General features: G+C 53.8%; 2 protein-coding genes across 55 annotated transcripts in view; one reads left to right on the forward strand and one right to left on the reverse strand.

Annotated features, from left to right (window-relative positions):
* SEMA4D (semaphorin 4D) overlaps window positions 1-25,040 on the forward strand; it is a 136,293-nt gene extending 111,253 nt beyond the window's left edge. For 21 of the 29 annotated variants that reach the window (XM_063787699.1, XM_016961111.4, XM_024345731.3 and 18 more), the window contains 3 exons: window positions 4,825-4,997; window positions 5,073-5,116; window positions 6,542-8,934. In XM_063787699.1, coding sequence (XP_063643769.1) covers window positions 4,825-4,997; window positions 5,073-5,116; window positions 6,542-7,467 — 1,143 coding nt within the window. In that variant the 3' untranslated portion in view covers window positions 7,468-8,934. Of the gene's footprint in view, window positions 1-4,824; window positions 4,998-5,072; window positions 5,117-6,541; window positions 8,935-9,117; window positions 9,337-13,182; window positions 13,504-19,463; window positions 20,930-22,689; window positions 22,900-23,111; window positions 23,210-24,210 lie in introns of those variants that run through there. The other 8 variants (XM_063787709.1, XM_054658244.2, XM_054658243.2 and 5 more) reach the window with 5 other exon arrangements.
* The window catches only part of SECISBP2 (SECIS binding protein 2), a 48,838-nt gene continuing 41,447 nt past the window's right edge, over window positions 19,505-26,895 (reverse strand). For 9 of the 26 annotated variants that reach the window (XR_008537114.2, XR_008537111.2, XR_008537109.2 and 6 more), the window contains 2 exons: window positions 24,473-25,816; window positions 19,505-19,820 (listed from right to left, as the gene is read on the reverse strand). The gene's annotated coding sequence lies outside the window, so the exon portion shown is untranslated. Of the gene's footprint in view, window positions 19,821-24,472; window positions 25,817-26,325; window positions 26,386-26,895 lie in introns of all 26 variants that reach the window. The other 17 variants (XR_010148651.1, XR_008537113.2, XR_010148654.1 and 14 more) reach the window with 3 other exon arrangements.

Genomic DNA, 26,895 nt, shown 5'->3' on the forward strand with positions numbered 1-26,895 from the left:
GGCAGGAAGGCAGGAAGGCAGACCTGGGGAGACGGGACTTTCTCTTCGAAGTTGCTGGAATGTCATTGAGTTGTTGGTGCAGGTTTACAGGCTGTGGAGAGGTGGGCACTGCTCCATGAAGACACCTTTTTATGCCTTGAGCTTGGGGGGTGTGCAGACTGCATCTGTGGGATATGATAGTGATACAGCTGACTCGTCACTGTGGAAAATCCACAAGAGAAGTGGTTCGTCTCATCTGTAAAGCTGTCTCCACCTGTGGCTGAGACTCTCTGGTCTGGCCTGCAATACTCCCAAGCAGCCCTTGGCAGGGCGCTGGCCTTTAGGGGGCTGCCTCCCTGGCCCTGGCTCCTAACAGGACCTCCAACCACCTTGTGGGATCCAGGCCCAGTCAGTCCTCTCTTCCCTGAGCTGGGAGCAACAGGCAGAGGAAGAGGGCCCCTGTCTGGCCGGGTAAGATACCTACCCTTGGCAGGTGCATATTTGCAAACACCCCTCCAGGTCTTCTGTCCTCTTCCCTCCCCTGTATCCACAAAGCTTGGGAGCCTGGGTCCTTTTACGTGGTCACCTCCCCTCTGCTAATGGAGAGTTCTCCCTCAGATCTGAAAGGAAAAGAGAATGAAATAGCCTGAGCAAGTTATAAGCCACTGGGTACTGGCATCTGTTCACCAGCCTCTCGGTCTCCAGGACACAAAGGGAGCCCTGGAGATTTGAAGGGTCGACGCTTTAGCCACTGTGGGGCCTCACCCCAGCCTCGTTGTTGAAAGAAGGGGACCCAGAAGCTCTTCTGGGGCCATCGTGCTGTTCAGTGGCCTCAGCCAGACTGGGCAGGCACCTACAACATCTCTAAAATGTGGACTTCTCATTAGAATGAAGATTGGGCCCCTGGTGTGGACATTCGTGAGAATGACACTCTGTTCCAAGGGTCACTTAGGGACCCAGGCTGGCGGAGGCTTCCAGGGCACATGGGCACTGATCCTCAAAGGCAGAAGGGGGTAGGAAGAGGAGGGCCGCATAGAGGGGGTTACGGGTCAGTGCTCACCCGCCATCTCCCAGAACTCGGTCACATGGCCACACCAGGGCAGCTGGCCACACAGGGAGCCTCGCGCCCAGGAGGAGGAGCCAGTGGGTTTGGGGAAGCGCTTGCTGGTCCTACTGGACCACCCGACCCGCCTGTCTCTGTAGGAGCCTCCATTCGTGGGGACGTGGCTTAGTTGCCTGGACAAGCGGAAATGCATCCTGCCTGCCGTGGGGTCCTGTGCCTTCTCCTTGGGCCTCAGTAGGCTCCAGGTGGGGGTGGAAGGCCCAGCTCCATGGCCATGGCAGCAGGAAGTGGCTGTTCAGTGGTAAAAAGACTGTGCCGCCTGACCCCATCAGGCTCTCTCACGGTGATCAGCAAATGGAGAAACGGCCAGTACCACGCCCTCCCCCTGTCCTACAGCTGGGGAGGTGCGCTGTGCCTCCACCCTCACCTCCTCTCCCCTGATGACAAGCATGGGGTTTTTGCTTTTTATTTTGGTAAATACACATCAGATGAAATTTGCCGTCTTAACCATTTTTCATTGTGCACGTCAGTGCATTAAGAACATTCACGTTGTTTTGCAGCCATTACCACTGTCTGTCTGCAGGGCGCTTTTCATCTTCCCAAACAGAAGCTTTTTACCTGTGAAATACAAACTCTTCATTTTCCCCTCCTCCAGCCCTGGGCAGCCACCATTCTGCTTTCTGTTTCTGTCTGGGTACCTCATATGAGTGGAATTGCACAGTATTTATCCTTTTGTAACTGGCTTATTTCACTTAACATAATGTCCTCAAGGTTCCTCCCTGCTGTAGCAGGGGTCAGGGTTTTCCAAGGCTACATACTCCTCTGTCGTATGTGAATACCGCATTTTGTGAATCCCGCATTTTGTGTATGCGTTCATCCCTTGATGGACACGGTTGCTCCCACCTTCTGGCTTCTGTGAACAGTGCTGCTGTGAACATGGGTGTGCGGATACCTCAAGTCCTTGCTTTCCATTCCTTGGGCGCACACAGCAGATGCGGTTTGCTCGGCCCTCTCTGAGCCCACCGAGTAGGCTGTGTCTGTATTTTCACCAGGACTCCTTGGGATGCTGAGCTACAGCTAGCGTGGCAGAGGGCAAGGAAGGCACTTAGACAGCTCAGTTGCCTCTGATCACGTCCACCGTCACTCCAACCTGCCCTCAGGGTCCGACGCGCACACACAGCAGCAGAGACAGATGGGAGCATGAGAGCTGCCTGCAAGGGGACAATCCTCAGGCCCAGGGAAGGCAGAGACAGGGGGCGTCGAGGGGCAGGAGTGCACAGGACAGGCTTGCTCTCAGCGGGCCTCACTCATGCTGCCAGGTGCCTGGTCAGGTTTTTTTTCTTTGCCTTTAAAAATTTTGTCTTGAAATAATTTTAAATTTACAGAAGAGTTTTGATGATTGCACAGAAGGATCTTGAGCGCCCCCACCTAGCTCCACATGTCCAATGTCTCACATAGCCAGTGTGCATTTATCTGAGCCAAGGTGCTGTCATGGTGCAGTGCGTTACCTGAACCCCAGACCCTGGACCCTCCTACCTCCCGCCCACCACATTCCTGGCTCAGTACCTCAGGTTGCACTGGACACTGCATCTCCTCGGCTTCTGCTCTGTTCCTGCCTCCCTGACCTCAGCACTCCTGGAGAGGAGTAGTCTGGTGTTTTGTGGTGTGTCTGGTGTATTCTTGTGATTATCTTGGGGTCGTGGTTTTAGGGGGAGCACCAAAGAGGGCGCTTTCTGGGGATGTGGCATCTGTATGACTCGCACCAGCGCGATGACCTTGGTCATTCTGTCCAAGTCACCGCCGTCTTTTTCCATGTCGAGTGTGTCGGGGCATGTAGTCCACACTGGGGGTGGGGGAGTGTGAGCCCCACCTCCCAGGGGAGTCATGTGGGAAACCCCCACAGTCATTCATGCTTATTTGCAGGGACAGACTTGGAGGCTACAGAAATGCCCTGTTCTCCCACCCACTGACATCCACATCGACCAGTGGGTCCTATCTGCAGCAGTTACAGCTGGCTGTCCTGACAACCAGTTCCTCCTTCCCTGTCCCTCTTCCCTTCCACAGTCATCCCTTGGTCTCCGTGTGGCGTCGTTTAGTTTTTACAGCTTAGTTTCATTTGGGCTGCAGCCCAGCCCCATCCGGGAGAAGCGGAAGCTGGGGCTGAGTCTCCCGCAGGGTGCAGGAGGTGGTCTGGATCCCCTTGGGATGGGCCTTGCCCCCCAGAGCCCACCCCACCCTCCACAGCTACCCTCAAGCCTCTCTTTGGGGTGAGGAGTCAGGCGGGCCCCACTTGGCCACCCAGGGCACCCTGCTCTGCACTGCATGGTGTTCACACCACCTCGCAGGTGCCCCCCTCGGGACCCAACAGGACCAGCTGTTCCTTGGGAGTTACCCAGCTTGGCTTTGCTGCCAGAGAATGTTTCCGCCACCTCCACAAGCCGCGCGATGCCCGAACTGTGATCTGGGATGTCATCCTCAATCCTTCCCACAAACGTGGCTCACACATGGCCTCATCTGCCCAGGTCTCTGCTGCTGCTGCTGCTGCTGTGAGGCCAGCGGCGGGTCAGGTTCCCTCTGCTGTGTATTGTCACAGTTTCCATCCTTGGGGGCTTTCCCTTTCTCTCGTGGGTCTGTGTCCGCACAGCTGGATGTGTGGCCTGGGGCTTCCTGTATTGGCATCAGGGCCTGTGATCTTCCAACCACACTCTGAAGTTGACTCCGAGCGTATCCTCTGAGGATGAAGGTCGTGTTTCATCTGACTGTAAACCACTAAGTCGCGTGTAAATTTGGGAATCTTGTATTGTTAACCAAAAGGTGTCCCCAGGCTGTTGAGGCAGATGCCCTGGGCAGAGGCTAGAGAGCGCGCTCCACGGGCCACCTCCAGGTCTGTTGCACGCCCCCGAGCTTCAGGTGGGTGCAGTGTGGGGCACCCTCCTTCCAGCTGAGTTCCGTTCAAAAGCAGTCAGCAGCCCTGGATGCCTGTGTGCTGGGCACTGCTGGTGCCAGGTGGGCTGATGGGATGGACCTGAAGCTGGTGTCACTGGGAACCAAGTGTCCCAGAAGGTGGGAGAGTCTCACCTGCCCTCTGCTGTGGGTGTGGCTGCTCTGGAGCTCGGAGGTTGACTTCCCGTCTGTGAGCTCTTCCCTTTTACATATAGATAAGTGAAAAGCAAAAGGCATTGTTCCTTTTTTACGTTTTGTATCACGATCTGCTCATCCTTTGCATGTCGTCCGTTTGGCATCCCTGTTATGTTAGGCCTCTGCTGGATCCAGACCCTCATGAGAGGCTCCCCACCCACAGGTGCTCACATTCTGGCTCGGGGGACGAGGTTGGGCTTCGAGGTGGTGTGCTTCAGCCTCTGGCTGCAGCCCCTTCTCACCTATAGTGAGGCCGGGAAGATGACCGGGAGTGCCAGGCTCATGCATCCTCCGCTGCAGGGAGGAGATCTGGAGGTGGGGACTGAACAGCCTCCCCACTGGCTAAGAGAAACACGTGCAGAGAAGCGCTTTGCTGGAGGGCAGGACCCAGGCAGTGGGTGCCCAGACAGGGGAGAGAGGGATTTGGACCTAAGGCCCAGTGAGCCCTGACATAGCACGTGGGTTCTGCCGGAAGGTCACAGACCTGCCTTGTTTGCCTCTGGTTCTGAGTACCTCTCCTCCTTACTGCAGTGTCCCCTGAAGGTACACTCTGGCTGCTTCCCACACACTGGTGCAGAAGCAGAGGCCATGCTCCTGGATGCCTGCTTGCCTGATGCTAGTTCTTCTCTGTCTCATACACGCAGGGCAACAGGTTTGTCTATGCTGGCTCCAACTCGGGCGTGGTCCAGGCCCCGCTGGCCTTCTGTGGGAAGCACGGCACCTGCGAGGACTGTGTGCTGGCGCGGGACCCCTACTGCGCCTGGAACCCGCCCACAGCGACCTGCGTGGCTCTGCACCAGACCGAGAGCCCCAGCAGGTATGGGGCGGGATGCGCTGCCTGGGGATGTCCCCCATGTGTGTGGGTGAATAACACGTGCCGGTTGTTTTGCAGGGGTTTGATTCAGGAGATGAGCGGCGATGCTTCTGTGTGCCCGGGTGAGTGACTCCTCGACGTCCCATTTCCTTTGGGAGTGGCGAGGTCTTGTAGCCATTTCACGGTGCTTCAGTTCTGTGGCATTTGTGTGTGTTTTGTTTTTCTTTCTCCACTCGGAACAGAGGTCAAGTGTTCTGTAGCAGACTCGTGGTCTTCTCTGTCTTTTTTTCTTGCCGAAAGAGTACTTGAAGCCACTTAGAGTGTATCTGTTTACTGGGAAGCAGTCTCCTTCCAAAACCATCCTGTTTTCTTTCTGCTTAGCTTGGGGCTCATTAAACAAAACCTAAGCCTGTTATAAATGGGGAGAAAGGAGCCCATGAGTGATTAATCCTCAGGCAGTGGAAGGGCTGGGGTGGTGTTTCCCCTGGGGCTCCCACCTGGGATTCACCCGCCTGTGGATGTCTGAAATAGCACCACACCCAGAGGGAGGGGTGGCATCAGGCCAGATGCCCCTTCCCCAGCAGCCACCTTCCAGGGTGCTAAAGGCAGACTTGACCCTCAGTTCTGTGTCTTCCTGACCCTGACAAGACAGCTGTCATCAGACTAAGAAAGGTTTAGGCAGCTGGGCATGGTGGTACACGCCTGTAGTCCCAGCTACTAGGGAGGCTGAGGCAGGAGGATTGCTTGTGCCCAGGGGTTCAAGGCTCAGTGAGCTTATCATGCCACTGCACTCCAGCCTCGGGTGACAAAGTGAGACCCAGACTCTAAAAAGAAAACAAAAGCTGGCCGGGCACAGTGGCTCACGCCTGTAATCCCAGCATTTTGGGAGTCTGAGGCAAGAGGATCACTTGAGCTCAGGAGTTCGAGACTACCCTGGGCAATGTGGTGAGACCCTGTCTCTACAAAAAATACAAAAATTAGCCAGGCCTGGAGGTGGACACCTGTAGTCCCAGCTACTCTGGAGACTGAGGTGGGAAGATCCCTTGAGCTGGGGGGGTTGAAGCTGCAGTGAGCTGTGATTGCACCACTGCACTCCAGCCTGGGCAACAGAGCCAGACCCTGTTTCAAAAAAAAGAAAAAAAAGAAAAGTTTAGGCAGGAGGAGAGTGCTGAGATGCACTGAAAGGCCAGTCTTCCTTGCAGCCATTAGCAGAAGCGTCTCGTGTCTGATTCAAAGAGCTGACACTAGGCACAGAACTGGCCTCTGCTCAGCTTCCCCAGCCTGACGCGTTTTCTTCTGGGACACGGGTGAGAAATGGGATTTCTGCTGCTCAGAGCTGCCTCCAATTTCTTTGTCCCCATGGGCTGTCATCCAGGGCTCATCTTTGCTTTTTGGTCACGCATGTCTTTATATCCTTAGTTGTTCTGGAAGATTCCATGTTGCTACAGTGGGTGAAACTCTTGCGTCATCTTGTGGGTATTTTAAAGAAGTTGTTAAATAGCAAATGGGGATTGTTGACGCTGTGCACGTTTATTTTGATGTTCCAGATAAAAGTAAAGGAAGTTACCGGCAGCATTTTTTCAAGCACGGTGGCACAGCGGAACTGAAATGCTCCCAAAAATCCAACCTGGCCCGGGTCTTTTGGAAGTTCCAGAATGGCGTGTTGAAGGCCGAGAGCCCCAAGTACGGTCTTATGGGCAGAAAAAACTTGCTCATCTTCAACTTGTCAGAAGGAGACAGTGGGGTGTACCAGTGCCTGTCAGAGGAGAGGGTTAAGAACAAAACGGTCTTCCAAGTGGTCGCCAAGCACGTCCTGGAAGTGAAGGTGGTTCCAAAGCCCGTAGTGGCCCCCACCTTGTCAGTTGTTCAGACAGAAGGTAGTAGGATTGCCACCAAAGTGTTGGTGGCATCCACCCAAGGGTCTTCTCCCCCAACCCCAGCCGTGCAGGCCACCTCCTCCGGGGCCATCACCCTTCCTCCCAAGCCTGCGCCCACTGGCACATCCTGCGAACCAAAGATCGTCATCAACACGGTCCCCCAGCTCCACTCGGAGAAAACCATGTATCTTAAGTCCAGCGACAACCGCCTCCTCATGTCCCTCTTCCTCTTCTTCTTTGTTCTCTTCCTCTGCCTCTTTTTCTACAACTGCTATAAGGGATACCTGCCCAGACAGTGCTTGAAATTCCGCTCGGCCCTACTAATTGGGAAGAAGAAGCCCAAGTCAGATTTCTGTGACCGTGAGCAGAGCCTGAAGGAGACGTTAGTAGAGCCAGGGAGCTTCTCCCAGCAGAATGGGGAGCACCCCAAGCCAGCCCTGGACACCGGCTATGAGACCGAGCAAGACACCATCACCAGCAAAGTCCCCACGGATAGGGAGGACTCACAGAGGATCGACGACCTTTCTGCCAGGGACAAGCCCTTTGACGTCAAGTGTGAGCTGAAGTTCGCTGACTCAGACGCAGATGGAGACTGAGGCCGACTGTGCATCCCCGCTGGTGCCTCGGCTGCGACGTGTCCAGGCGTGGAGAGTTTTGTGTTTCTCCTGTTCAGTATCCGAGTCTCGTGCAGTGCTGCGTAGGTTAGCCCGCATCGTGCAGACAACCTCAGTCCTCTTGTCTATTTTCTCTTGGGTTGAGCCTGTGACTTGGTTTCTCTTTGTCCTTTTGGAAAAATGACAAGCATTGCATCCCAGTCTTGTGTTCCGAAGTCAGTCGGAGTACTTGAAGAAGGCCCACGGGTGGCGCGGAGTTCCTCAGCCCTTTCTGTAGTGGGGGAAAGGTGGCTGGACCTCTGTTGGCTGAGAAGAGCATCCCTTCAGCTTCCCCTCCCCGTAGCAGCCACTAAAAGATTATTGAATTCCAGATTGGAAATGACATTTTAGTTTATCAGATTGGTAACTTATCGCCTGTTGTCCAGATTGGCACGAACCTTTTCTTCCACTTAATTATTTTTTTAGGATTTTGCTTTGATCGTGTTTATGTCATGGGTCATTTTTTTTTAATTACAGAAGCAGATGTTTTAATATTTAGAAGAAGATGTATATCTTCCAGATTTTGTTATATATTTGGCATAAAATATGGCTTACGTTGCTTAAGATTCTCAGGGATAAACTTCCTTTTGCTAAATGCATTCTTTCTGCTTTTAGAAATGTAGACATAAACACTCCCCGGAGCCCACTCACCTTTTTTCTTTTTTTTTTTTTTTTTAACTTTATTCCTTGAGGGAAGCATTGTTTTTGGAGAGATTTTCTTTCTGTACTTCGTTTTACTTTTCTTTTTTTTTAACTTTTACTCTCTCGAAGAAGAGGACCTTCCCACATCCACGAGGTGGGTTTTGAGCAAGGGAAGGTAGCCTGGATGAGCTGAGTGGAGCCAGGCTGGCCCAGAGCTGAGATGGGAGTGCGGTACAATCTGGAGCCCACAGCTGTCGGTCAGAACCTCCTGTGAGACAGATGGAACCTTCACAAGGGCGCCTTTGGTTCTCTGAACATCTTCTTTCTCTTCTTGCTTCAATTGCATACCCACTGCCTGCCCAGACTTTCTATCCAGCCTCACTGAGCTGCCCACTACTGGAAGGGAACTGGGCCTCGGTGGCCAGGGCCGCGAGCTGTGACCACAGCACCCTCAAGCATACGGCGCTGTTCCTGCCACTGTCCTGAAGATGTGAATGGGTGGTACGATTTCAACACTGGTTAATTTCACACTCCATCTCCCCGCTTTGTAAATACCCATCGGGAAGAGACTTTTTTTCCATGGTGAAGAGCAATAAACTCTGGATGTTTGTGCGCGTGTGTGGACAGTCTCATCTTCCAGCATGATAGGATTTGACCATTTTGGTGTAAACATTTGTGTTTTATAAGATTTACCTTGTTTTTATTTTTCTACTTTGAATTGTATACATTTGGAAAGTACCCAAATAAATGAGAAGCTTCTATCCTTGATTTGGGGAAGACATTCCTTAGCGGAGGCTGTGCAGCCTCCCGCCCCTGCATGGTCCAGGCGGGACAGCTGGGCTCGCTCTTTTCTGTCCGTTTCCTGCTGTGTTTTGCCCTCTCTGGCCTGTGACATGCTCCTGGCGACTTCTTCCTCAGTGCCCTCTCTTTTCTGTCCTCTCTGTCTCACAGCCTCGTCTCCTAAGCCCCTCCCTCCTCCTGGCTCCTCTTCCCTGTCCTGTCTGGGCCATGTGGGGGACAGGAGGCTTTCCTCTCCCTGGACCCCCTGGCCGGCCTCGGGTGCGGGGCCCGACAGCAGCTCGAGGGTCTCCTTGCTGCCGCCCTTCCTGAGTGACCAGGCACAGCACGTGCACGCCCTGGGGAACTTCTACCTCTTCTGCCAGGCCACAGGTGAGTTGGGCCCTCTCTGTCCCCTGTCCATCTGTCTCCTCCCACAGGTGGGGGGCGGGCGGGGGCATCCTCCACATCCCTCCACATGTTCCTTTACCTTCCTTATCTGTCCTGGCTGCGTCCCTCGGGTTGAGCCATTTCACGCTTTCATTGTGGGTCCATCCCGAGGGAAACTGTAGACAGTGTGAAGCCACTTCTAGTGTACAGGGGTCAACCAGTGTTTTCTGTAAAGGGCTAGATATTTAGGCCTTGTGGGCTGCAGGCTGTGTCACAGCCACTAAGCTCTGCTGTTGTATTGTAAAACCAGCCATAGTCAATACACAATGAGTGGTCAGGGCTGTGTGCCAGTAAAACTTTATTTATAAAAATCCACGGTGGGCCAGATTTGCCCCAAAGGCCCCAGTTTCCCAACCTATGGTATATAGGATTGCTTCTCCCTTAAAAAAAAATAATTTCAAGAGACAGGGTCTCCCTCTGTCACCAAGGCTGGAGTGCAGTGACACAATCATAGCTCACTGCAGCCCCTGCCTCCTGGGCTTAAGCCATCCTCCTGCCTCAGCCTCCAGAGCCAGAGTGCTTCTATTTCTGCTAACAATTTGGAGGTTGATACACGTGGTATTTGGAAATTTTAAAAAATTAAGAGCTTCCAGAATGGGAGTTGTTTTAATGACTTGCTTCGTGGTATTTAAAAGCGGAAAAGATTGGCGGGCATAATCCCCCTGTTTTGGGAGGCCAAGGCAGGAGGATCGCTTGAAGCCAGGAGTTTCACAGCAGCTTGAGCAACATAGCGAGACCTGATCTCTACCCAAAAATGTGAAAAAAACTAACCAGGCTTGGTGGCACGTGCCTTGAGGATTGTTTGAGCCCAGGAGTTTGAGGTTACAGTAAGGTATGATGGTGCCACTGCACTCCAGCCTAGATCACAGAACAAGAACCTGTCTCAAAAATCATCATCATCATTATAAAAACAGAAAAGATTGAGAGTCTAGTGTACTCCTCTGGGACCCTGGAGGCATTTGCCCTGGATTGGAAAATACTCAGATGGGATATCTGCTCTTGAAAGATAGTAGATGTCCAGAACCACACTTCAAAGATGTATCCTGTGCTTCAGGCAGTGCGTGGTAGCCCTGGTGGCCCCTGTGTTGTCATCTGACTGATCAGTAGATACAGAAAGAAAGTGGCCTGTTAGAGCCTGCCCGGGGGGAGGGATGAAGTTAATGAAGAGGAAAAGCAAACCCAATTGCTATCTTTTTAAACATGTTAAACACACTGTCAGTAGCTCCTGAGAGTTTTAAGGTGCTGCCCTCTCCTGTTAAACAAGCTCTGAGAGCCCCAGGTGGCCCATGTCTGCTGAGGCCAGAATGTCCCTTGGCAGCCAGCACTGGACAGGAGAAGCTGCCGGTGAGCATGGAGCACTGTGGAGATGGAGCTTTGCTAGGCCGGCTTGTGTGGTTCCTGCCCTCCACTGGGTGCTACGGACCAAGGCTGTGCTGAGCCACCTGTGGCCGCTCTCACAGCTGAATGGTGCTCCTTGGCCAGGTAGTTTGCCTTGGTGCAGGCATCCCAGAGGACTTCATGTCTCCATGGAGACTGTGTCCTGTCGCAGCACTGGAGTCCTTCAGGCAGACTCAGGAAGCTCCTCCTTGGTGGGGAGGCTGGGAAGCGGGCAGTGGGTCTCTATGAACTGGCTGTGGACCCAGGGCTCCTTTGCGGGCAGATGCAGGCAGGCTGTATGGTCAGGCAATGTTGTTTATTTATTTATTTATTTTTGAGGCAGAGTCTTGCTCTGTTGCCCAGGCTGGAGTGCAGTGGCACGATCTTGGCTCACTGCAAGCTTCGCCTCCCAGGATCAAGCGATCCTCCTGCATCAGCCCCCCTAGTAGCTGGGATTACAGGCACGCCTCACCATGCCCAGCTAATTTTTGTATTTTTAGTAGGGACAGGGTTTCGCCATCTTGGCCAGGCTGGTCTCAAACTACTGACCTCAGGGGATCCACCTGCCTTGGCCTCCCAAAGTGCTGGGATTACAGGCATGAGCCACCATGCCCGGCTGCTGTTACATTTTTAAATGTGAGGCTCCAGGTGTACCCCTGTAGCTAGGCAGGCATACACACAAACCCCTGGGGTCAGCAGGGAATGAAAGATGGGTGCCCAGGGAGAAGGGACATCACTGTTACAGCAACAGAAACCACCCCAGGTATTTCAACCACAGGGAATTGGTTACAAAGGTGATAGAAGGGCTGGGAACAAAGTGGGAAGGTGAGGTTTCCATTACCAGCCATGGGCAGGAAGAGTGAAGTGTCAAACACTCAGTCTCGCTTGCTGTGCCACCGAGGCTGTGGCCGTGTGATCTGCAGCCTCTCCCTGCCCGCCACACTGCCTTCACTGCTGGAGGTCCTACTTGAAGCCACAAAAATGTTTTTTCCTTCCAACTTCCTGTCTCCTGTCAATGACTCCCATGGCCAGACCTAACAGAAAGCTGGCGGTCACAGATGGATATGGGGAATGTAGCTGTGAGCTTGCAGCAGTGTGGCCAGGAGTAGTGTGTAGAGGGTAGGGGAGCTGAGGGAGGAGGGCAGTCCTTTGCCAGTGCTCAGGATGGACTGAACAGATTGAGAACTGAGGCCCCCAGCCCTCCGTCACCCCCTTTTCACGTGGTCTTTACTTTCTCTCCAGAGGCATTTGGCCCCATCTGGGACATTCTCATTCACTTGTTCCACTGAGGCCACAGCCTGCGAAGGCTGTGAGACCTCCCCAGGGAGCACCAGCTTAGGAGAGAGTGGCTTCAGCCTTTTCAAGGGTGGGCCGAGGCCAGGGCATCATGGGCATGCCGTGAACTCAGAGGGGCTGTGGCTGTGAATTTCCTGAGTAGGCTCCAGGGTTCTGTTGGGGTCTGTAGATGCTTCCTGCGGCAGAGGCCACAGTGTGACTTGCAAGTCCCAGAGACTTTCCTGAGGAGAGTGAGTGCCATTTTCTGCCTTGTGGGCCAGGAATGAGCCGTTCCAGGTGAGGCCCAGGGCCTGGAGATTGCAATACAGTGCACTCAAGGCACAGGCCTACCGCTTCCGCCTGTGTCCTCCCCCAGCCACCCAGGGCAGGGCTGCTTTGGAACTTGGCTGGGTTTTTCTTTGCTATAATGGCTGTTTTCGTGGTAGCTGTCACAGTGGTTTGGGGGCTGTCTGATTAAAGGGCTAGCAAAGTGTCTTTAGAATATGAAACTTAGAGGACATTCGTGGCATCTTCAGTTCCCCATGCTGCGTCCTGGTGCCTGTAGCTCTGCTGGGTGACCCTGTGTCTTGGGAGCGTCTCACCCCCCAGAGAGGGCTGACTGATGGAAGGTCAGTTGGTCAGGGTTGCACTTGGGGACTGGGTCTACCCCAGAGCTGGTGGAGGCCCATGTGTCACCCAGGAGATGTCCCCACCTGCCCCAACACTTGGCCAGTGCTCAGAAAGTGGCCCCAGGGACTCGGCCATCCAGGACAGGTGAGGGCCCTCTGAGGCCAAAGTGCTTCCTGAAAGGGGATCGGGGTGGGTCTGCACAGAGGAAAACATAGCCTGTGGTGTGTGCAGAGGCTGCCAGGGCACAAGGGCCCAACGTGGGGTGCGGTGGAGGTGATGTGGCCATGTGGGCAGAGTAGGGCGGAGAGGCCTGAGTCCTGGGGATGTGAGAGCTTGAGGCCTGGTGGTGGGGTGGAGGCCCACCCTTGTCCTGCACCCAGGGGCCTCACTGCTCATCCAAGGGAGGGACAGGGCCACACCTGTGGGCCCGTTTCAGGAGCTGGGGTGGGAGATTGGCCACCAGTGCCACTCTCCACCTAGACACATTTCATCCCTTCTCCACCACAGTTCTCGCCTCTAGGAAGTGGAATTATCAGTGGAAGATGATACGGAAAGATCCACTGATGGCCCTGGCACAGGCCAGCCTTGTCCCTGGGGCAGGATGGGACGGTCCTGAGAAGGCCCTGGGACACCCCAGGGGTGTCATAGTGGGAACTATGCCTTTGCAGTGCCCAGGTGAGACAGCACATGGTGTCACCCCAAGCATGGTACCCTGGGCTCAGTGACAAGAGGGGTGGGCAGGTCAGGACTGCACTGCCTTGGGGCCCATGCCCTGGGAGCCGCTAGCCCTATGATTCTGAGTCCTGGGGGACTGAGTGCATCGGCAGGGCCTGGAGCAGCTGGGAGTGGCCAACTGCCTCAGTGTGCACTGTGGCCGCACAGGAGGGACAGCGGCCTTGAGAGTGTTCACAGCTGTTGCACAGCCATCCTGCACCGCGCTGGCCCTGGGATGGACTGCTGTCTAAGCTTTGTCATGCGGCTAGCAATGCACATTTACTATAGTCAGTCACCCTGGTACCAGCCGTAAAGGACGGGCAGGGACACACACACCACACCCCAGACACACGCACCCCCGACACACCACACCCCAGACACCACATCCCAGACACACACCACACCACACCCCCCCCCCACACACCTCAGACACCACACCCCCGACACACACCACACCCCATACACACCCCCGACACACACCACACCCCACACACCACACACCCACCACAGCCCAGACACACACCACACCCCACACAACCACACACCACACCCCACACACACCACACCCCACACACACACCCCACACACACACCCCCACACACCACACCCCACACATACACCACACCCCCCACACACACCACACCCATCACACCCCCACACACACACCTGACACACACGCCCCCGACACACACCACACCCCACACACCCCAACACACACCACACCCCAGACACACACCACATCCCCCACACACCCCACACACCACACCCCACACACACCACACCCCACACCACACACACCCCACACACCACACACACCACACCCCACACACACACCACACACACCACACCCCACACACACACCACACCCCACACACACCACACCCCACACACCACACACATCACACCCCCCCACACACACCCCCGACACACACCACACCCCATACTCCTGACACACACCACACCCCACACACACACCACACCCCCCACACACACCACACCCCACACACACACCACACCCCACACACACACCACACCCCACACACACCACACCCCACACACCACACCCCACACACACACCACACCCCACACACACACCACACCCTAGACACATCCCACACACATCACACCCCCCCCACACACACCCCAGACACACACCACGCCAACACACACCACACCCCACACACCCCAGACACACACCACACCCCCCACACACCACACCCCACACACCACACCCCCCCACACACACCCCAGACACACACACCCCCACACACACCACACCCCCCACACACACCACACCCCAGACACATCCCACACACATCATACCCCCCCCACACACACCCCAGACACACACCACACCCCCAACACACACCACACCCCAGACACACCCCAACACACACACCACACCCCCCACACACATCACACACCACACCCCAGACACACACACCCCCACACACACCACACCCCAGACACACCCCAACACACACCACACCCCCCACACACACCACACCCCAGACACACACCACACCCCAGACACACACCACACCCCAGACACATCCCACACACATCATACCCCCCCCACACACACCCTAGACACACACCACACCCCCAACACACACCACACCCCAGACACACACACCCCAACACACCACACCCCACACCACACCCTACACACACACCACACCCTCCCACACACACCACACCCCAGACACACACACCCCCACACACACCACACCCCCCCCACACACACCCCACCCACACCACACCCCACACACACCCCCGACACACCACACCCCAGACACATCCCAGACACACACATCACACCCCACACACACACCCGACACACACCACACCCCAGACACACACACCCCAACACACACCACACTCCAGACACACACCAACCCCACACACCCCACACCCCAGACGCACCCCACACCCCACACACACCACAGATACACACCGCATGCCCCCCACACACCACACCCTACACACCCCAGACATAACACATAACCACACCCCACACCCCAGACACACACATACCCCTGACACACACCACACCCACCCCAGATACACACCCTACCCCCCCAGATACACACCACACCCCAGACACACATCACACACCCCAGATACACACCGCACCCCCCACACACCACACCCTACACACCCCAGACACACACCACACACCCCACACACCACACCCCGACATACACCTGACACCACACCTCACCCCAGATACACACCCTACCCCAGATACACACCATACCCCACACACCACACACCACCCCAGATACACACCATACCCCAGACACACAACACCCCCCCAACACACACCATCCCAGTCACATGCTACACATCCCAGACACACACGCCACATCCCACACACACATGCCCGACACACCGCACCCCAGACACACACCACACCCACACACATGCCACACCCCACCACAGATACCACCCCCACACATACACCCCACCCCACACAATCACACCCCTCACAACCACACCCCACACACACACCACACCCCACAAACTAGGTAGACTATGCCAGCCACATACCACACACCAAACACACCACACATGAGCATGACATATACCGCACACATGCCATGCACCGTACCCCCCACGCACACATCCCAGACACACATACCACACACACTACACAGACCACACAGCAGACATACCACACACCAGCACCACACCCCCTCACACCACATGCCACACACACCACACGCCAGCATCACACACACACCATACCTCCTTCATACACACCACACACACAAACCACACACCTACATACCACACACACCACACCAGCCACACACACCACACACCACACACACCACACGCCACACATATATCAGATACACCACATACATACAGATACACCACAATATACACCACACGACACATGTACCACAACACACACACCACACGACATAACATGCACACATCACAAACACAATCATGTCCACCACACAACACACACCATGTGCATGCACACAATAAATGCACAGCACAAAACATTACATACACCAAATCACACACACCACACACACATCAAACACCATACACACAGACCATGCATACTCACTGCACATGTGCACACATACCAATACACACCACACACACACACACTGTACACACACCTAAAACAACCACCCCCATACACACCATACCAAACACAACCATTCACACATGCACCACACACAGCACAGCATACAACACACATCACACACACACCAATCATACCACTGTTAACACACACACACCACCATACATACTGCACACACCAAAGCACATACACACCACATAGACACACACAATCACGTCCACACATACACAACCATACACACACACACACAGTTGACTTAGGATCGTTTCAACTCACAGTGGGTTTATTGGGATGCAACCCCGTGGCAAGTGGAGGAGCATGTGTATTGACAAGGAGAGGAAAGCGGTCTGGAGCTGGTGGAGTAAAGTTAGCATGCAGCCGAGCTCTGCTCGTCTGAACTGATGAACCCAAGTTCCTCATGGATCACTCGGAATACAGATGGGTGAAAAAATAACCCCACCACCCGTGTGCCAGCACATAGCGCATCTGGCATACAAACGTAAGGATCGATAGCGATGAATGGCGGATGGGTTGTGTCTACATGTAGATACAAATCATGCACTTGTACATTAGTGTGCACACACAGAAACAGATCGATATAATTTTTTAACCAAAGTGCAGTCTTTACCCTGTCAGGGCCCTGCCTTCACCTCTGCCAGGACTATCTTCCATGTCAAGTTTAGACCCGTGTCATTTTCAAAGCTAATAATGGTTCCCCCATACTTTAGGCAGCATTTAGATATTTGGATTTGGGATGGCCTTTTATGTTTTAACTACAGTGTTAGAAATCAGAGCCCTTGGAACCACTGGGATCAGAGGGCAGCAGCAGAAGGTGCCCTTGGTCCTCTTTGAGGGGCCCAGGGCTCTGGAGAGGGCCCCCGTTCCTAGCGGCCACAGTGGCCTGTTGGCACGCATGTGTGTGTTCCAGCTGCTCTGTGACATTTCCCTTTGTTTCAGACTCTCTTGAAAGGCCACGGCTGTCGTGGGAATTAGTTGACCTTGTGTGTTGGGCCATCCTTGCTGGACAGGACAAGGTGGTGCTATCAACTCCCTGTGCTCTGAGGTCCTTAGCATGTTAGATGAGGCAGCTTCACCAGAAACTGTCCATGTCTCTTCTGTTATCTGTGATAATTCCACGTGCCTTTACAACACAGCTGTCTGGTTACCTGGGGTCTGGAAATGCCCTCGGTGCCTCAGTGGTGCCTTCCCACAGGCCCCCCATGGAGCCAGGCAATGCCTACAGATGCCTCAGTGGTACTTTCTCAGGTCCCTTTGCAGAGAAGAGGTTCAGGATTCCTGCCCACATTGATAAGGCGGCTTGGCCAGTAAGTGGCAGGCATGAACAGGTGCATTCCAGAAGCGCTGGGGCTGGTCCAGTGCCCTGAGTGGTCAGAGCATACCTGAGTGAAACGTTAGGCTGCGTCAGCCTGGTGACTGTCAGGGAGATGAGGACTCAGAGAAGGGAGCTGTCAGAATTGCTACCTATGTGGCAGGTGTCTCACTCTCTCCTCCCTCCTCTTGGGGCCCCTGGCTACTCTGTGACTTCAACAGAGGACAGAAAGGATGACCAACAAGGCCTCAGGGCATACCCCCAGCTGCACTGTCCTTGTCCCCAGAAGGGTCCCCAGAGTCTGGGAGGGAGGAGGGGCCATGGCCAGGATTAGAAAAGACCGTGCCCCAAGGAGAGAGCACAGAGATGGGCCAGGGAAGCAGTGGGATCCTCGGGAAAAGAGGCTGGGAGCAGGTGTCCGGGTGAGGCCCGGGCAGCAGGTACAGGCAGGGACAAGCCAGGAGTTCCCATCATGGAAGACATGATGGCCAGTGGCCAGCACTGTGTGCAGAGAATGGCCCCTCTGGGGATGTGCCCGCTGCCCCATTAGTTGCAGGAAGGCCACCTGGATGTGAGTTTGGGAGATGGGCTGGCCCCGAGGCAGCCAGCCCTGAGGTCAGAGTGGGCCACATGCATGGGGATGCCGGGAGGACACAGAGGAGTGCTGCAGGAGATGGCAGTGGGGACACTTTCCAGGATGGGCCCGAGCAACTCAGTCACTGGGTGGATGTCTCACCACCCCTCCAGGCCTTCCTCAGGGCGAGGCCACTGCCCAGAGGGCACCTGGTTTATCGCAGAGTAGAATCAGCTCCACATTTTGTAATCACATCCACAAAGCTCTGAAGCCATGGTGGTCCTGGCACCAGCTGGCTCCGTTAGAGGCTTGGGGTGGGAGTGAGCAGGTGGGAGGTGCCCCAGTGACAGGCTGAGTGCTGGAGCCCAGGCTGCCAGCAGCCTCCCCAGACTTCTGAGTAGATGTAATAAACCCAGCCCTGGTGAATAAACCTGGCCCTTGCTTATACCAAGGTGATCAGTCTTCTCACAACAGTCCTAGCTGTAGGAGAAAGATCATTACCTACGGCATCTGCCACAGCAGTTAAAGTTTATTTGCCTTCAACTTAAGCTAGTTGCAGTGACAGGAAGGGCCAGGGGGAAATATCTGTCCTCAGGACCTCTACCCTAGATCCTTGTAAGCCACAACAACTTCCCTTCTTTGAGGGCACGACCAGTGTCACCTGGCTCGCCACTGGGAAGAGCCAAGGCAAATCCAGGTTGGTGGCTGCTGAGCCCCACAGCATCAGACCAGCCTCTTGTCCCCACCCCACAGAGGCCAAGGGGGTGATCTGGGAGTAGCACCCCAGCCTGGCCGCTCTCTTGAGGTAACAGGGTTGGATGGTTAGGGGGCTTGGAGCACTGGCCCAAGCAAGAAACCAGTGGTGTTTTCAGGAGGCCCTGCTGGGAGATGGAAGACAGCTCCCCACTGGGGGCCCAGGATTCCAGGAGCTCCCCAGCAGTCCTCCGTGGGACATACTTGGGTTTGCACCTGCTGCCCTGTCCCGCTGAGGGTGCGGTGCTGATGGGGTAGCCCTGCACACTGATGGTAACTCTCACTTTCCCTCTCTCTCATGCATTCAGAAAGAGATGGATAGTTTAAAAAGGAATACATGGAACGTAAGTACTTCTTTAACATCTTTAATGTCTTATGATGATCAAGCACGTATTTAAATAGTATTTACTGATGCCTGTTAGCGGTGGTAAGCATGTGTCTGTTTCTGCTCACACCCCGAGTGTAGAGCTTTGAGGGTTTTGCAGTCAGTGGTCCCATGATGGGGCGTTGGGTGATTAATCCAATCCAGCTTAGGCCACCCAGATTCTTAGTCATGAGAACCTTCCAGAGGCTCCTGTGACTCAGTGACTCCAGTCCCCTGGGTGGTTCTTGGTGCAGGTCACATGAGGGAGGAGACCGGGCTTTTATAGAACTCACTTCACTGTCTGTTCAAAGAAAAGTGTTACTTGATCATAACAGCTCAAAAAAATCTGTTTCTTAAAATGAGATTTTACCTGGATGCCCATCAGCTGGGAAAGGGAATATCTATTCCCCAGTTGATGGGCACCTAGATGTACATAGAGACATATGTTTGTACATCTATGTAATATGTACTTATATTTGTAGATAGATACATGGAATTATCTGTGGCCAGAGTCCAAAACATTTTGAGTGGGAAAAAACAAATTATAGAGTGTTAAGTTTGTTTTTTTTTTTAATTCTGCACAAAAACCAAACCTGTTCACAAGGGCTTGTCCACCAGGCCAGGGCCAGATGGGCCGCCAGGCAAAACAGTTTTGGAGCATCTTCTGAATTTCCTTGAGTTTACAGAATGTTTCCTTCAAAGTAACACTTTTATAAAAAATTATTATTATAAAAGCAATGCTTGTTTGTTGTAAGTTTGGAAACTCCAGGGAAGTATAAAGAAAAAATTTAAACAATCCCAAATTTAACCATCCAGAGGTAGTTACCACCAGCATCCCGGCCATTTTTAGGTCATGACTATCTACATTCACACATGTATACATGGGTGTGTACATATATACACACACTCCTAGATATTCTTTCACTTAATAGTATTTTTCTGTGTTGCTGAATATTCTTCGATGGCACTTCGAATGAGTGACTTGTGGCCCCCTTCTTGGACATTTCCCAACTCCTCACTGATAGAAACAGGGCTTCACTGGGCCCATGATTGCCTCGGGACTCATTCCTAGGACTGCCCAGCTAAAGGGTCTGAGCTTGGTCAAGTCCTTGGGAGGAGCATTCTCTGGTGATCCTGGACAGTGGGGAATTGTTGACCAAGAGACTGGACAAAGATGAGCAGATGCCACAGTCAGTAAAGCAGGGAAAATGCATTACTAAAGTCAGCTTCATTAAACTGGCGATCTCTTCTTTTCAAAAATCCAGCATGTGCCACAGAAATGGAAAGCTCTCTGGCCACTACTGTCCTGCCCAGGGAGGGAGCGTGGGTCCACCCACACCATTTAATACCTGTAACTGGATGCACCTCTGCCCCTACACCTGAGAACAAGGCCAGTTTTTGTGTGTGCAGGTACTTTGGACTCTTTTGGCTCTGGAATTTGTTTTACCTGCTCAGTGTTCTGAACTCCTTCCTTCCTTTTCACTACTAAGCATTCTCCATGAAGCCACACTTCATTTTGTCATTCCGAGGTTGGTGGGCATCTAGGGCAAATCTAACTTCTAAAGACCAATTCTTATGAGGTGTCATGGTCAAGCAGAGGCCATGACCGGCACTGGTCTAGGTGGCCCATGGCCCATTTGGGGGCCTTGGTGGGCCTCAAGGAAGGGCAGGTGCTGGTCAGGGAGCCAGGTCGCTAGGCAGCAGGTGGGAGGGTGTCACCCCAGTCCACGCTGCTGGGGTGCCTGGCCTGATGCAGGCTGCGCCTGAGGGAGACAGAAGCAGCAGAGTAGGCTGGCCGGCCTCCCCAGCCCCACCACAAGCAGGAGCTTCAGAGACAGAAGGAGCACCTGCACTCCCTCACCTGCCCTCCAGGGCCTGGCCTGGCCCTCCCCGCCATCCCAGCTCAACTCCAGGGTCTGTACGCTCTGGGGCTGGAGCTTAGTGGGAGCGTGGCCCCCCTCAGCCCTTTCTGCATTTGAGTGGAAGCCAGTGTGCGAAGCAGATCAAAGTGGATGTGCTTGTTGTTTTTCCTTCAGTAAGGAACAGGGAGTTGAGCCTGTCCCAACATGGCCAGCAGCCCCTGGAGGGCCAACAGACTTCACAAGCAAGGAAGGCCGGGAGGTGACCTGCTGACCAGAACTTACTTGTGCCCCTCCCCCCCGCCCAAAACCCCCAACATTCTGGTTTTCACAGCCCCACCCCAGCCACCTGGAACAAATACAGAGTCTAGGAGTAGCCCTCAGGGTTGGCCGCGCAGACTTCTTGCCCTGGGATGAGGCTGGCCTCCCCAGGCGAGGCAGCCTGGGCCACAGGGGAACGTCTCTGCCTCACCCACCCTCCTGATCTCTCCATCAGACAAGCTGAGGCCAGCCAGGCTCCACCCTGGCAGGTTGCAACAGATGGTCTGAGTGTGTGTGAAGTAACTGGCCTCTCTACTTTTTTCAATAAGTAATTAAGATCAAAAGCCCAGAGAAAAACAACAGAGGTTTGCGGTAGAAGTGGCCAATGTCGGGCCCAGAGTCCATGCTCAAGGCTGGAAGCCCATCCTGGATGTGCTGCACTCGGCAGTCCCAGTGTAATTCTGCAGGGCCCGGCCCCTGCCAGGGTCTGAGCTCTCCAGCCTGTGGCATCTACTCCCCTCCAAGCCCACCCCAGGTCCCAGTGTCTCAATTGGAGAGACAGGCCCTCATGGTCCCCACTCCGGCCCAGCCCCCTCTGCACACAGCTGGCCGAGCTCTGGGCCTCTCCATGCTGTGGCCCTGGTGATGGCAGAGCCTTGGGATGTCTCTGTCCATGTGGTCACAGGACATGTGTGTGGCAGCAGGGCCATGGTGGGGTGGGATGCTGTTCCAAGGCCCAGAACCATTCCATAAGAAACCAGCACAGCGCTGCAAGAAAGGGGGTCCTAGGGGACACAGGCCACACAGGTGTGCTTTGAAAAATGGCAATTAAGGTCAAAGAGCAGGAAGTCCACAGGACAGGGGCCAAGGCCAAGGCTCCCGCTGGCCATGGGAAGCCACCTCCAGGGCAGTCCCAGGGACTGAATTGGAAGTTGTCCCAAGTCACTTCAGGTCCAACTGGGACAGCAGAGGTAATCCCCCTGCACCCTCGTGGGGCAGCTTCTTTGGGTCCTAAATGTGGACTCAGGTGGAAACCGTCTGTGCCCCCAGGTCCTGCAGACATTCGCTTTGTCTGGGAGAAGAATGGGCGAGCTCTGGAGACCTGTGTCCCTGTGCAGACCCATGCACTGCCCAATGGCAGGGCCCATGCACTCAGCTGGCTGCAGGACGCCATCAGGGAAAGCGCTGAGTATCGCTGCTCTGTCCTCTCCTCAGCAGGGAACAAGACTTCGAAGGTGCAGGTTGCTGTGTTGAGACCTGGTAAGTGATTCCCATGCCCACTGTAACCCTTTTATGAGGTAATTTTTCACTATTTACAATGGCAGTTAAAAAACAGCTGGAAAGCATGCTTGCACGGTGGCATTTTGGGTTTGGGATTTATTGGCTTTCCATTGAGAAAGGTGGCCAGTGGGCATCAAGGGTGCCATAAAGGCCCACAGAGCTTTGACCTGGGGACCCTGCTTGTTTTCCAGAAGTGACCCACCAGGAGAAGTGGACCAGAGAGCTCTCCGCCTGGAGGGCTGTGGCTGGGGAGCACGACCGGATGATGCAGAGCTGGAGGAAGGCGTGGGTAAGTGGCCGCAGCCGGGCAAAGAAAGGAGGGCTGGAGTCAGGGGCAGGGCACCTGCCACATCCAGTGGATCTTTCAAGGGCCCCATTCAGCATGGACCCCACTTGTTCCCTCTCAGCCCCGGAGCAGTTTCCTTTATGAAATCTGCAACACTGGTGGGGAATCCCACGTCTTGTTGCTGAGGCTGCAGGAGATCAAGGGGCATCTGGCCCCAGCCCTTAAAAGAGACTGAAGGGAGGCGAGACTGGGAGGGACTCACAGGTGGGGCTGTCTGGTTAGATGGGCCCCCACGGCCACCCCATTCTCTGTACAGAGCACTCAGCGAGTCACTCCTTTGAGGAGGGCAGGAAACCTGGACAGGTGGGGAACCCTCCAGGTAGCTCCTGGCTGGATGCCTCACCTGAGGCACCTGCTGGAGGGATCAGGGGGAGTGGCTTCCTGAGCTAAGCCCTGGCAGGAACTGGGCTACAGCATGGAAGCTGCACGCAGCGGGGCAGAGGCTCCCTAGAGGCTCCCTGTCTCCCCACGGAGACAAAGTTGTCCAGCCCCGGCTCCCAAATAGCCGATACAGAAGGCAAAGGCAGGGATTCATCACTGTGTGTGCTACCACCTGCGGTGGGGTCTGCAGCACTCAAGTGAGTGCATTAAAGTGTGTGGGTTACGTGGCTGCCAGCAGTACACCCCCGAACTGTTGCCACCAAAGGCTGGGCATTTACAGCTGATCTTCTGTACTTCAGCACACACAGGCTCCCTCTCTCCAGCCCTCCTGCCTCTCAGCACAATCTGGGAGTGGAGTGAATGTGCTGCTGCTCTGCCTTCCTGTCACATATGGGAGAACCACTCCTGGCATTTGGATCTTTAGACTCCAAGGAGGGGAACCACAACAGGGGGCTGAGGCCTTGAGTGCTCTGCCTGGGATGGGCTATGAGACAGACTGAGCTGCAGAGCAGGAAAGGCCCATCCGTTCCGCCAAGGATTCAAAGACCACATTGTTCTTTCAGGAAAGCTGTAGCAAGGACACCCTGTAGCCACCAGGAAGGAGTCCCTGACACCGACCTCAACCCCAACAAGACCCTGCTGCCACTGACCACAGCCACCCCCGGAGAAGGCCTGGTCCCCCACAACTGTGAGCTGTCTTGCCCAAGCCTGCTCTGAACACAGCCATTGGGCCACCACCTGATGGGCAGAGGCGGGACAGTGGAGAAGCCTGGAACCCAAGTGGGCCTGTGACAGGAACTAAGACTTAAAAAATTAGGTGCTTACCTGGGACAGTAAGTTCTGTCTGGCACAAGCAGGTAACCAGGATGGCTAACAGGCTTCGATAGCTGTTCGTGAACTAAAACAGCAGGGTGTGTGCAGGTTCCTCCTCTACGGTCAGGCAGCAGGCTCTGAAGGCTGATCCTACACCGTCCCAGTGACTCCCCTTTACAGAGTGCCCCCACCCCCTAACAGCCAACAGGGTTAGCATGGCCAGCACAGATCACTGCTTTTATTGATGCAAATCAAGCCTGCTGCTTCTCCTCCCTGCAGACTTAGCCAAGGAACTCCAAGATGCATGACCGGGACAAGAAAAGGTGAGACTCCACATGGAAATCCCTTGCCCTAAACCTTGAATGACTGTGAGATGCGATCTAGGAGTGCATCTGTCAAGTCTTTGTGTTTTCTTCACTAACCTCAGAATACGGGGCTCTATTTTATCAAGCGCTGCAGTTTATGCCTCTGTCCCGTCAATGCTCAGCTTCTGCAACAGGACACCAAACTTGATGCAGAAAGCCAAATAGGTCAATTATGCAAATCTCCTGGTGCCATATTAAATTTCTTGACAATGGAATGAGTCTCATGAGTGTTTTGTTCTACCTGCTTTCAAGTCTCTAATTATTAAAGCTGTATCTCTGAAGACTTGTGTCACTGTGTGTGTGAACTTGTCCTAAAGCTGCTCAGCCTTTAATCTTATACACACGTCTCTTCTTGTCTGTTGAATGACAGTTTTCATATCTATCATAAAACCAAAGCCTCTGTTAAAAGTCAAGCCGCACCCCTCTGGTGATCCTAGCAAATACTGAGTGTCTTCCCAGCAGTGTGACAATGACCTGTTTTGCATCCCCTCTTTCTGGAGCTGGACAAATTCTCTACCAGCCTTTGTGTGGGATCAGCATACATCGCCTGCTAATTCCTTCAGGATCCATCACAACAGGTGTCCTGAAGATGCTGGAGACACCCTGGTTGTCTCCACACGTTCCCCCTCCGCACCCCAAGTCGAGAGGCCCAGCTGCCTGTGAGGTGTGTGCTTGCCCATCCAGCCAAGGATGCCAGTCTTGCTCACGGAACCATCACATACTCATAACCTGAAGTTTTCCTGTAAAATATCCATCAGCTCACTGTGGTTCTTGCTTTGGGTGTGGCTTCAACCACTACAAACTGCTGAGTGAAATGCTATGGGCTTTAGGCTTATATTCTTGGTGCTGTTTTCTGTCTTCTCCTGAAGTCTGGATTTCAAGCACTTTCACGCTTAACAAAATAATTACATACTTGAAGTTTTCGTAATGTGGAGTGTTCTACTGGGAAATGGAGTTATGAGGATGAATTTCTGAGTCTTTCTTTGCTCTGCTGGAAAAAATAAAAATAGAGTTGTACATTGTTCAGTTAAATGACTGTACTTGGCGCCCCTGGCCCAGAGCTGTGTGCTACATGCGGCACCATCTGCACGTTGAGGGAGCTGAAGTCACCTGCAGCAGTGGCCTCAGCTGGAGTCCTTCACTGCCAAGAAAATGATAGCATCACCAGGCAACCATGTGATGAGAGTTTGGTTAAATCCCAGGAAAAGGAAAGCTCTCAGCAGCCGCATGAAATGTTGAAAAGCCTACCTACTCTGTGTAAGCTGCTTTTATCTTAGGATTAGTAAAACAAATATCACAGACCTAGAGAGCTCTAAAAAGGGGCTTTGAGCAGAGGAATTCATCTCTAGTAGAGATCTTTTTTTGATTTATCAAATTTTAAAATTCTAGCTGCTGAGTGCAGCTGATAGGCTATTTTGTCTTTTTCCCCACAAATTAATTTTGGAACTTTTATTCTCAAATAATCTCCTATTTTCAAACTTACCACGACTTGCTACTTACTGATGAGGGGAGGAGGAAGCAGGAAAGACCTCTCCTTTCCTGCTGGCCCCGCTGACTGCCCTGAAAGATAAATGGGTGGAGATGACTTGCTGCTTGGGACTACTGATGGCCTGGCTGACCACATCTACTTCCCATGTCTAAACAGCTCAGAACGTGTAAAGAACAGCAAGGCTCACACTGGTCACTGTGAGCTCCACAGATGACAGGGCAGACGGTGCCTTCATACACCAACCTCTGGTCACATTTCCAGCCCTGCTCATAGCATGTCATTTCTGACTCATTATTCCAATTTTATGTACTCATCACAGGCCGCTTCTCAAGAGGTACAATATTGGCATGACTGAATTCAATTAAGAGCACTTTCAAAGCCAAAACAATACAAAAAGCAGTGAAAATTCTTTCCTGCCATTGGCTGTGGTGAAAACGTAAGCGCAGGTTGGGATTGAGCCAGGATCTGGCTCCGGCAGGTCTGTGCAGTGCTGGAGGCTTTGACAATCACTACTTCCAGACCTAGGAGTGCTGGGGATAGCAGAACCCCCACTACGCGGCCCCCTTTTATTTCAGGGCCCA

This window comes from Pan troglodytes, chromosome 11 (assembly GCF_028858775.2).
Source record: "Pan troglodytes isolate AG18354 chromosome 11, NHGRI_mPanTro3-v2.0_pri, whole genome shotgun sequence".
NCBI classification, from domain to species: Eukaryota; Metazoa; Chordata; class Mammalia; order Primates; family Hominidae; genus Pan; species Pan troglodytes.